The sequence below is a fragment of the Primulina eburnea genome, chromosome 3 (genome assembly GCF_022965805.1).
Source record: "Primulina eburnea isolate SZY01 chromosome 3, ASM2296580v1, whole genome shotgun sequence".
NCBI classification, from domain to species: Eukaryota; Viridiplantae; Streptophyta; class Magnoliopsida; order Lamiales; family Gesneriaceae; genus Primulina; species Primulina eburnea.
Window position 1 is genome coordinate 21,284,865 of NC_133103.1, and position 12,485 is coordinate 21,297,349.

Consider the following 12,485-nt stretch of genomic DNA (forward strand, 5'->3'; position numbering starts at 1 on the left):
CTCTTTCTTCACCACCTCTTGCATGGCTGGGTTTAGACGTCTTTGGGGTTGGGTGGATGTCTTGTGATCAGCCCCCATCAGAATTTTGTGCATGCACATGGAAGAGCTGATCCCCTTAATGTCTGCAATGCTCCAACCTATGGCCTTGATGTTATCCCTCAAGACTCGCAGCAGTTTTTCTTCCTCCTTACCTGTCAAAGTAGATGAAACAATTACTGGCAGTTTATCATTATCAAGCAAAAATAGATACTTTAAGTGCGAAGGAAGATGTTTCATTTCTAGGATCGGGGCTTCTTCGATAGATGACTTTAAAGGTCTTGGGATATGCCCAAGCTCCCCAATCCTAGAGTTTACCGTCTTCGAGATTGGTCTGCCTGCTTCCAGGTACTGCATGTATTCCTTAACATCCTCATTTTCCAACTCTCCTGGACATGAATTTGTCAAGCAAATTCCTAAAGGATCTTCACCCATCAACTCCTGCAAACCACACTCAACAAGTTCGTCAGTAGCATCAATTCTAAAACAGTAAGATGTATCATTAGGATATTTGATGGACTGAAAAACATTAAACACCACACTCTCATCATTCAATCCTAACACCAACTCACCTTTCTGTACGTCTATAAGAGCTTTCCCAGTGGCTAAAAACGGTCTTCCTAAAATAAGAGGAATCTCACGACCCTCTTCCATTTCTAACACCACAAAATCCACTGGGAAAATAAATTTGTCAACCTTCACTAAGACATCCTCTACAATTCCCGAGGGTATTTAATAGATCTATCAGCCAATTGAAGGGAAATTGTAGTCGGTTTCACTTCGCCTATTTTCAGCTTCTCAAAACATGAATATGGCATCAAGTTAATGCTTGCACCTAAGTCACACAAAGCCTTATTAAAATTCAAAGTTCCAATAGTACAAGGGATAGAGAAACTACCTGGATCCTTAAGCTTCGGAGGTAACTTATTTTGTAAAATTGCAGAGCATTCCTCCGAAAGCTTAACTGTCTCAAAATCTACCAATTTCCTTTTGTTTGATAAAATCTCCTTAAGAAATTTAGCATATGAGGGCATTTGAGCTAAAGCTTCTGCAAATGGGATATTTATATGTAGCTTTTTGAAAATCTCCAGAAATTTCGAAAATTGAGTATCCAATTGCAGTTGCTTAGCTCTTTGGGGAAATGGGAGTGACTTAATATCAATATTGGAGTTCGAGTTTAGAAACTTACCTTTCTCCTTGGCGTCATTGGACTCTTGATTTGATGACCTCTTTTCCTTCACACCACTTTCACTATCAACTTCCTCTTGCTTCATGGGAGGTGTTACTGAAACGGCATTGACACCTTTTGGATTCTTTTCCGTGTCACTAGGTAGTGTACCCGGAGCTCGTGTAGCCATTTGTGTCGCTAATTGCCCTAGTTGCATCTCCACTCTTTGCATCATGGCATCATGGTTTTGCCATCTCATCTCATTTCCAGCTATGTACTTGGCAAGCATGTCCTCAAGGTTCGACTTACTATCCTGCGGCTTGAAACCGGGTGGCATAGAAGGTCCAGCACCTTGTGGAGGTTTAGGTGGTTGTTGAGGAGGCCTTTGCTGTGTAGGATGTTGTGGCGGATTAAACTGTAGTGGCTCAACAGCAGTTTCAGGTTGCCTCCATCCAAAATTCGGATGATTCCTCCAGCCCGGATTATATGAGAAACTGTATGGGTTGTACTGTGGACGGCCTTGGTTTCCCACATAATTAACTGAGTCTCCTCCAAAACACGGTATCCCCTCATAAGACATATCTGGCGCAAAGGGCATATCACTAGATGATCCACCAACTGCCTCAGCACTTCCCTGAATATGATGCACCGGTTTGACTGGTATTGATTTATTTGCCTGTAACTGTGCCATCTGATGAGTCAACCCGTCAAGCTTCGCTGTGATTGCTGTCAAAGCGTCCATCTCAAGGAATCCTACTTTCTTCTCCCTGCGTTTGTCTTGCCAACCCACATTGCTCTCGGCCATATTAGATATGATTTCGAGCGCTGCGGTTGGCGTTTTCCTGTACAAGCTTCCGTTTGCTGCCGCATCGAGCATAGATCTCACAGAAGGATCTACCCCATAATAGAATGTCTCAACCTGTTGGCCTACCGAAAAACCATGTCTTGGGCACATCCTCAACAACTTTTTAAATCTTGCCCATGCTGAATTCAGTGATTCCCCGTCTCTCTGCCTGAAAGATGTGATCTCATTTCTCAACTGTGTAATCTTGGTTGGGGGAAAATACCTGTGCATGAAGAACTCGACCAATCCATCCCATGTCGTGATAGAACCAGCTGGAAGGTCTCGAAGCCACTCCATAGCCTCTCCTTGTAGGGAAAATGGAAATAATCTGAGTCGAATGGCATCAGTACTCACCCCATTGCACTTGATTGTGTCACAGATTGACAGAAAGTTCTCCAGATGTGCATTAGGGTCTTCAGACGGTGATCCTCCAAATTTTACTTGGAGTTGAATCATCTGGATGATGCCTGGCTTCAGCTCGAATGTATTTGCCTGAATCGTAGGGCGGATGATACTAGACCCATAACCTTCAAATGCTGGTCGATGAAGCTCCATCAATGTACGGTTATCCTCTTCTCCGGCCATTTCCTCAACTTCTGGTTTACGATCTATTTCAGATTCTGCTTCAGATTCAAATTCCAGAGTCAAGTTGTTGTTCCTTCGGGCTCTGCGGATACTGCGGAGAGTGCTTTCAATCTCAAGATCAAGTGGCACTAGATTCCTGACGTCTTGAGCAGGGCTCATATAACACGAGCTAACCCCTGAAATCAAAAATTTAAGTGCACGATTTAAGCTCCAAGAGAGAATAAGTAGAATAAACAATGGTAATTAAAATGGTAAAGAGAGAATGAAAAATTTTAAACCAAGAGTAAAAGCCTAGTCTCAAACAAATAATTTATCCTAATATCAAATTAAATAGTCCCCGGCAACGGCGCCAAAAACTTGACCGACGGTTTCGATTGGGATTAATTCTAGCAAGCGGACTAGGTCAAGTTATAGTAAATGGACGAACAGTCCAAGTATCGATCCCACAGAGACTATTACTTAATTACTAAGATTCAATTATTTTATTTAATCTAGGCAAACAATAACGAGTGATTTGATTATTATTTCAACTACGTAACTTTTAAACTAATTTATGCTAATTTTAATGACTAAATCAAATATCAGAGAAGCTTGGGACTTGGGATTTTCAAATTTAAATAAATGATCGGGAACGCACAACGGTAACAAACTCTGATTAAATTCAAGCACTGGAATTATTCGACTAGCAATTATTCGTAGTCACGATGTAATCCTCTAATTTAATTATAAATCTATTTCTAGAATTTATAATCATGTTTTCATTTAACAGTCCAATTATTTCTAATTGAATTTAATTAAACAAAAATGCATGCATCAACGATAGAATTACAGCTTTCGCCTAAAATCGCACACTGAAACCGAATACTATTTCTAGTCGGTTTAACTGTGTGTTGATTAATATTTTTGAAGCTAAATTCAATCTATTCTCTTTCGAGTCAAGATTGAACAACAAACATGCAATTAATTGGCCCAATTTAAAAGCAAGAAATTTACGCAAATATTAATCAATAACAAGAATTAATTTCATAAATCAAACAATTCAATGAATAAACAAAAATCAATCGTTTGTTCCTATCGTGGTCCCGATCACAAAAGAAAACTACTCCATAAATTCAAAACTAAAATCAAATTTAATAATTAAATTCATGTCTGAAAATAAGAAAATAAAAGAGAAGATGAAATCTCAATGACGGTGCGCGGATCTTGCATGTAAATTGCGCTGTTTTCGCCCAAGTCGTCGCCGTCTTCAAGATGCTCAAAGCTTGCGCCTCTTTTTCTCTCCAAGTCGGCTGCCTCTCTGAAAATTCAACAACCCAATTAATGTCTAGGTTTTCCTCTTTTATTCCTCTCCAAAATCACGAGCAAATCTTCGCGGGATCTCGATCTGATATTGCACACACGGACCCCGTGCCTGCATCCGGAGAGGGGTCCGTGTAGGTACTGGATTTTTTCTTTCTCGAGGATGGCTGACACGGACCCCGTGCAGGGGTCCGTCTGGAGGTCCGTCCACACACTGTAATTTGAATTCTCGGATGGAGGTCCGTCGAGACTCTGTAAGTTGTGTCTTCACAATTGAAGGGCACGGACCTGTCTCCGGGGTCCGTGCTTCCTCGGCTGAATTCTTCTTTTATTGTTTAATGACACGGACCCGTCTCCGGGGTCCGTGTCTGGGTCTTTGTTTCCAAAACTTTTGTGTTTTCTCCTATTTTTCCGGGTGTTTCTGATGTGGCGTTGCGAGACTTGACTTTTCTTTCATTTGTTTGGTCTTCACCCACTTTTGGTCAAACCTGCAAATAGCCAAAAGGAGACGAAATAAGCGCGAAACTCGGAATAAAAATGCCAGATAAGCACGAATACGACAAAATAAGATCCCTAAAATGCTATACAATTCGTACTTATCAAACATTCAATCAATTTATATAGAGAATGGCCATGATTTGAAAGCATATTTGTATCTTGGTTGTTTGAGAAGTAGGCCAGTACTTCAAGTTGAAATTGAATGTGTTGCTTATTTTGATTCTTGTGATAATGTGCACGGAAATGGTATTGATGAAAACAATTGAAATATTAACGAACAGAGTCATTTTGATGATTATTTTCACTTGAATATTGTGTCTGTGGATCGTAATAATAACAGTGATTTTTTCGACGAAGCGCATAATGTGGATGCCATGCCTGTGGATCGTAGTAACACATTCGACGAAGCGCATAATGTGGATGTCATGCATGTAGATCGTAGTAACACGGACGAGTTATATGATGAAGCACGTGATGATATAATTGGGGGCGAGGCAAATTTGGTTTAAAGCAATGATGAAAATTTGGTTGCGCATGTGGCTATTGATAATGACATATTTTCATTCACGGATGGTTCAAACTTGTTTGTTGGTCAAGAGTATCCAAATCGAGAAGCGGTGAAAAAAGAGCTAATTAGAATAAGTTTGGAAGCTTGCTTTGAATTTGAGACGGTAAAAAGTAGCCAAAAGGTGTACGCCGTAAAATGTGTATTGTCTGATTGTAAGTGGAGAATCTGGACCTCTTTGATTAAGAATGATTCACGTGCATTCTCCGTTCGAACATATTGCAATACACACACATGTGGTTTGACGGGGAGACGAAAGAGAATCCGTGGAGCAAGTTCTGCTGTTGTTCGTGATATATTGGTGGATAATTTCCAAGGTCATCCGGTGCCAATTGTACCAAAAGCGGTGATGGCGATGATGCGCAATAGTATGAATGCTGATATATCATACTACAAGGCTTGGAAAGGGAAAGAACTAGTATACAATATGTTGAAAGGTGATCCTACGCAGAGTTTTACAAAATTGAGTTGTTATTTGCACATGGTTGAGCAGAAAATCCAGGAAGCATAACAGACATGTTTGTCGACGAGGAAAATCGATTCAAGTATATGTTTCTTGCTTTTGGTGCATGCGTTAGAGGATATCGAAGTATGCAAAAAGTTGTATCAATTGATGGTACGTGGTTGAAGGGCAACTATAATGGTGTTTTACTGGTGGCATCGGCAAAAGATGGAAATTATCACCAATATCCTTTGGCATGGGGAATCGTAGATGTCGAGTGTACTTCTTCGTGGAATTGGTTTTTAACGAAGTAGTTAGAAGTAGTATCAGACGAGGATGAATTGGTGATAATTTCTGACAGGCATCAGGGGATCATTAATGCAGTTTCTACTGTTTATAGAAATGCGCATCATGGTCATTGTACGTGGCATTTATGCCAAAACATGAAGACAAGATGCAAAAAGAAGGGTGCAACCGAAATGTTTTTGCACATTGAAAAAATTTATAAAACTTTCGAGTTTTATATTGCATACAATGAGTTTAGGAATAGATATCCTGAGGGAGCGCAATATTTGGACGAGACAGACTCACTTGATAGATGGACTCGAGCGTATTGTCCGAAGACCCGTTACAATATTATGACGACAAACGGGGTTGAGTCAATCAATGCTAGACTACTTGAAGAAAGGAAGCTGCCAATCATTGCACTCTTAGGTTCCTTGCAGAAACTGGCATCATCTTGGTTTGCCCGATATCGCCACGCATCAATTGCAAGTAACACGCACTTGACCCCTACGATCGAGGGGATTCTTCGTAGAAGATTCTCAGATGCCCAAGGAATGCAAGTTTTTAAATTAGGACGTTTGGAGTTTGATGTTAGGAGTCGTGGACATTCGGCCATAGTGGACCTCGAATCAAAAAGATGCACATGTAGAGTTTTTGATATTGATAGAATCCCATGTGCTCATGCCATCACAGCTAGTTGGTTAGCAAAGATTGATTTATATGATATGTGTTCAGAGTACTATTTTACAATGTCATGGTGCATGGGTTACTCAGAGACTGTGTATCCCGTTCCGGAAGAAAATAAATGGCCACGCAACATTAATTTTCCATTGGTGTTGCCTCCTTTGTTAGAGAAGAAAGTTGGCAGAAGAAAACAAAACAGAATTCCTTCCATCGGTGAATTCAGCAAGAGATAGCGTGAGGGCATAAGTTTTTTTTGGTCGACGTTCAAACTCATGGTCGTCCATTATTTTTCTTTAGTCGACCATGAGCTTAATGGTCGACCATGAGCTTGATGGTCGACGTTTAGTTTTCTTTGGTACTAATCTGAGATACTAATCTATCATCTAAAGTTAGTACTACTTGCGCACTCTTCCTAGACAAAGAGTATCCAGCAACGGCTAACACAAATGCTCCCGAATCTTCACTGTGAAAAAAGAAAAAAATGAGAAGTTAATATTTACGGTAACATTAAAAAAAAAGAATAATTAAGATATTATATTTTCAATTCGGGATCGTGTCTTCGCTGCAAGTCATATATGATGCACTTATTCACCCATGTCACGAGTTTTAGCAAAAACCAGCGCCGATCTCTATAGACAGGGATGAGAATTCTTCGTGCCTTTTCCCATGAGATACACGGCCATTTTGGATCACTACCTTTGACTATGCTCACGATCCGTGGTAGATCTATTTCGAAATCGATATATTCGGCCAAAACTGAGATCGCATCGTAGAAATGAGTGTCCATAAACGAATCATCTGCCGACATCACTTCAGGATGTCGGATCTGCATCTCAAGCAATCCACGGACAGCTTCGTTGAAGTGCTGAATTGAACATAACAAAAGGTTTTATATGTTTTAAAAGAAGTTCTCTACAAATTTAAACTTTGAAAAAGATTTATTTAAAAGCTTAATGAGAAAGTGACACGCGAGTTTGCGATCGCCATGGGCCCGTAGAACGACTTCTCATATTCGGCGTAAAAACCTCGAATCCTACTAGGCGAATGGTCGAGCATCGATGCCCTAACTCGCGCAAGCGAGTAGTTAACCTTTAGTTTCACAGTCTCCGCAAATGGCCTCACACCGTCATCTATAAAATGATAAATTGTAACAACTTTAATGCAAATACGAACAATAAATAAGGTACAGTTTAATAATCTCTCGAGGTGGTCGCCTCGTCTCCTGACAGACGCTCATCTGGAGTCACTTAAATATCTAAACACACAAAGTATATTGTTTATTATACTATACATAAACATAAATATTAAAAATGTGCGTTACCTCACCTCCTGCGAACTCCTCTGGAATGCCTTCAAGGTTAGGCTCAAATCTCTGTTGGGTTTGGCTACTACTGCCAATTTCCCTGCCCAAATTGTCAGCCACACCTAACAGCGTACATTCAACAAATTCAAATAATAACAACTTTAATGCAAATACGAATAGACAAGGTTTAGTGTAATAACCTCTCGACGTGGTCGCCTCGCCACCTGAGTTACGCGAATCCGGAGTAACTTGAATATCTAAAAAAAAAGTTTTGTTGTTTAATATACTATACATAAATATGAAATCAAAAAAGTGCATTAACTCACCTTCTGAGGACTCCTCTGTAATGACCTCAAGGTTAGGCTCAAATATATGTGGTGTTTGGCTAGTACTGCCAATTTCCCTGGCCAGATTATCATCCACACCTAAAAGCGTACATTAAACAAATTAAAATAAATATCAGAATTGTACTAAATCATTATAATACATAAACATAAATATAATTAATAAAATTAACTCACCAAAATTTGCCTCGGATGCTTTCTTCTTCCTCCCTCTGGTATAGGCTATGCTATAATCTCTGTCCTGCTGCACTGGCATGTTAGACCTCATCTCAGCAAAACCAGCTCTAATCTGTTCAGTCAAACTAAATCTCAACTCATCGAGACCAAGATTGAAACTCGATTTCAAGTCAACTAGAGCTTGATTTAAAGTCCTGATAGACGCTCTGTTCTCAATATTTTCTGCTGACCAAAGATTGAAACTCGATTTCAATTCAACTAGATCTTGCTTTATACTTCTGATAGACGCTCTGGTCTCAATAAATTCTGCTGACAACTTAACATGAATGGACGTAACGGAATCCTCCAACTCAGTCAATCGCCGCTCGAAACGATGCTCCAAGGGTGATGGGCGGTGGGAAGGATTGAGTCCAAAGTGGACTCTAGGACCCGTACGCATAGAGGAACTGGTGCTAGAGCTGGATCTATTGAGGTCAACAGGACGGGTGCCGGAAACGTCAGGATATACATGTGCAGGAGGCGTGTGCTGGACAGAGGGAGGTGAATGTGCAGAATTCATGTGCTGGACTGAGGGAGACTCCAAAGGGTGCTCGCTACATATGACTGTCCGACCCTGCCTCCAGAGCTCGATTACCCGAGTGATCACCGCATCAGGCGCAGAATCAACAAAATGCCCGGTAGTATAATATGGTGAAACTAGATCCTCAGGAGTAGGAGTAAAAAAATTCAAGACAATCCTGCATATAATTTATAAAGGATCAAATTAATTAAAGTTAATGTCCACAGTTATTTTATCAATTCAATTCATATTACTTACATCTATGGCACAATCACCAAAGGCTGCAGCGATTTCAACACCAGTTGGGGCACGGTTTGACGCCCACGTCTTAGTCACCCACTGAAACATCCTGGGCAACATCAAACCGTCCACATCTCTTCTCCTTTCTAACTTCTGTGCCACGCTCGGATAACATTCATAAGCGAAGATCTGTAACATAAATTTCAAGCAGTGTTAATGGTACAAATAGAGATAACAAATCCACTATAACATTCAAAAAATAATATACCTGCAGAGGGAGAACAAAACCACCGACAAAGAAGCTGCCCTCAACTTATTTCCGGCCCTGTGCCTCGGCGAGGTAATTATATCGTCCTAAAAAATCCTTCTTCAAACATCGGACCGCATCCCGATAGGCTACTCTACCCCAGGGATAATGTTTGAACCTATCCAAATCATCTACAAGCCTCAAGTATTTAGGGTCGATCTTCGTCGTCTTTTTCCTAGTCTTCTCACCTAATACGGCACAACAAAAGTATAGACTAGCCATCTTTATCTTCTCCATGTCTAGACCAGTCTCATTATGCTCTTGGACAATAATCTTTCCCTCCAAATCACCCAAAACAATATCAGCCTTACCGGGAAAGTGTGTGGTGCCACCTTTATCTGGTAAATCTTCGGGCTCTACAGCGCAATCGAGACCCGTTATTAAACAATACTCTAACAAAGAAAATCTAACAGCCTTTTGCACACCACCATCCACAAATCATCACTACTACTATCAAGTATCTGGTTACTCATTAAATACCATAGAATTTGGCTGGAAATTTTAAAATCTCTATAATACCTAACTAAATTACCAAAAGGCGAATGCTCGAAAAAATGGGTTTTCTCCTCGTTGTTCAAATAAAAATGAATCTTCTCAGAAATCTCGTTATATCTCGATTGAATTGTCAACTTACATCGGAAAATGGCATCCCTGCCTAGTTTTCTCGGCAAATAGACCTGTGACAAAAAAAAATTATTAGTAAAGTTAGGAGAAATTTTGTGGTCGACCATAAAACCACATTTGGTCGACCATAAAAACAAATAAGGTCGACCATGTTTTATGGTCGACTTCGTCTTATGGTCGACCATAAAACGTAGTCGACCAACTATGGTCGACCATAAAATCTATCCTTCCAATAAAACATGGTCGGCCATAAAATCTTTACTTTTTATGGTCGACCACAAAACCACATTTGGTCGACCATACAAACAAATAAGGTCGACCATGTTTTATGGTCGACTTCGTCTTATGGTCGACCATAAAACGTAGTCGACCAACTATGGTCGACCATAAAATCTATACTTCCAATAAAACATGGTCGGCCATAAAATCTTTACTTTTCATGGTCGACCACTAACAACCTATACTTTGTATGGTCGACCATGGTGGAAAACCATGGTCGATTACGCACACACACGCAGCAAACATAACTAAAAAATACGACTAAAATTCAGAAGAAACAAATCGAAATAAACGCGAAAATTACCACATTTTCGTCTGCCATTCCTTCGGTTGAGATTTTGAAGACTCGATGGAGACGTTTTTCCGGGAACAGAGGGTTTAGGGTTCGGAATAGGGTCTCTGCTGGTTTTTGGCAAAAGAGTGCGTTTAATCATGTGTTTCACATATTTTAAACTTAAAACACAGGGACATAAAAGTAATTTTCATTATGGCTCCTTTTTTTAAAAAAAAAACCACAACAGACTTTCTTTCCCCTAATTCTCCCACTTTTCATTAGATAAATCAAGAAAAACTACATCTACCAATCAAGATGCTTAAATATCTTCACCCCATGTAAACGGTGAAGGATTCTTCAAGATAAGGAAAGCATCATGGCTTATAATTTCCGCAGGGTCTGTCAATGCATTAATTGCTAGAACCGACTTTGAAAACACCCATACATTGCGATAATTACCTTTCTTAGCGAGTTTCAAGCCAAAAAGAATAACATTGAGTTCTGCACGAATACTCCAGCCTGAAGCCACATAGATAAATCCACGGTGGTCTCTAATCACTACTCCCACACTAAAAACACCTTTCTGCTCATGGAAGCCTCCATAAACATCAAGCCTAAAATGTCCCAAAGGAGGTTTAGTCCATTTCAACGCTCTATAAATGGTGTTTAGCCACTGGTTCAGGGATCCACAATCTCCTTGCTTTCTGAAACTCCTCAAGGTAAGAAGGAATCCAATTTACCTTAAGCGACAGGTTGGTTCTCACAAGATTATGTTTCCAGATGCAAATATCCTTCCAAATGGCCCAGGATTGCATGACAAAAAGCTCAAAATCATGTTTTGAAGAGTGATCATTCAAAGTCATACTGCATAACATAAATGACAGATCAATTCTTTAAACATGGCCAAAATACAGAACATTTCCATGCTTCTCTAACTTTCAGACTAAAAATAAGACAATGTCTAGTGGAACCAATCCTCGCTCCACAGAAGGAACGTATCCCATTAATATGGATACGACGCTTAAAAAGATTCAATTCAGTTGGTATAAAATCATTGCATGCTTTCCAAAAAAAAATACGAACTTTTGGGGAATGCGGAGAGACCACATCAATTTCCACAAAGATTCCATTGTGTTGTCGATTGTGAGGTGGGAGCATCAAAACAACCCATTTCAAGTAGATATCCAAATTTAACAGAATAATGCCTTTTACTTACCCATTTCCAATACCGACTATCTTTCACTTTTTGCCTCATTAATGGAATTCCAAGTATATATTCTGCTTCAATAGAAGGAAAGAGAGCTCGCACGTCTTCCTCAATCCAATCCCTGTCAGAAGAGATTAAATCATTTACCATCAAGGTTCCATTTGATCCAGCCAAAGAACTCACCCCAGATGCTAACCTTTGGATCCAACCATCATAAATGAATTTATATTGTGTCCATTTCCCACGCGCCATATTAATCCTTTACTAATAAGATCCCGACTCCAAAGAATAGATCGCCAAATATAGGATGGATTAATTCCTATTTTTGCATAAGTTATATCCACATGTTCAAAATACCGAGCTTTAAGTACCTGTGTCATCATGGAGTTGGGATTTTTTAAATACCGAGCTTTGATGGTTGATCTTACTGGACTGAAGGTGCACACAATCCGAAGAGCAACGCTAGATTTTTTGCATTATGATATGATTTACATTTAAGTATTATGATAAAGGTTTTCACGATTTTATATGATTTTGAGTGGTTTTGGAGAGGATGTTAGAGTTAGGATGATTTTGAAATATCGATAAGTTTAGGGTTGGCAAACAAGTGACGAATTTATGTTTCAAATTACTTTCTTTGGAATTTTCAAATTTAGTTGGTATGTTTTATTTTAAATTAGATTGAAAATTATTGTATATATGTGTATGTGTTAAGAAATGAAATTTTGGTGTATGACAAAGTTGTAATCAACCGCGGCTGGAAAT

General features: G+C 39.6%; 2 protein-coding genes across 2 annotated transcripts; one reads left to right on the forward strand and one right to left on the reverse strand.

Moving 5' to 3' along the window:
- Positions 1-749: 749 nt before the first annotated feature.
- Positions 750-2,792, reverse strand: LOC140827081 (uncharacterized). Its single transcript, XM_073189684.1, has one exon. It carries the CDS (start codon positions 2,790-2,792, stop codon positions 750-752), a length of 2,043 nt encoding a protein of 680 aa, XP_073045785.1.
- Positions 2,793-5,344: 2,552 nt separating this feature from the next.
- On the forward strand, positions 5,345-6,639 carry LOC140827082 (uncharacterized). Its single transcript, XM_073189686.1, has 3 exons — positions 5,345-5,432; positions 5,489-5,735; positions 5,799-6,639. The coding sequence occupies exons 1-3, from the start codon at positions 5,345-5,347 to the stop codon at positions 6,637-6,639; spliced, it is 1,176 nt and encodes a 391-aa protein (XP_073045787.1).
- The last annotated feature ends 5,846 nt before the right edge of the window (positions 6,640-12,485 follow it).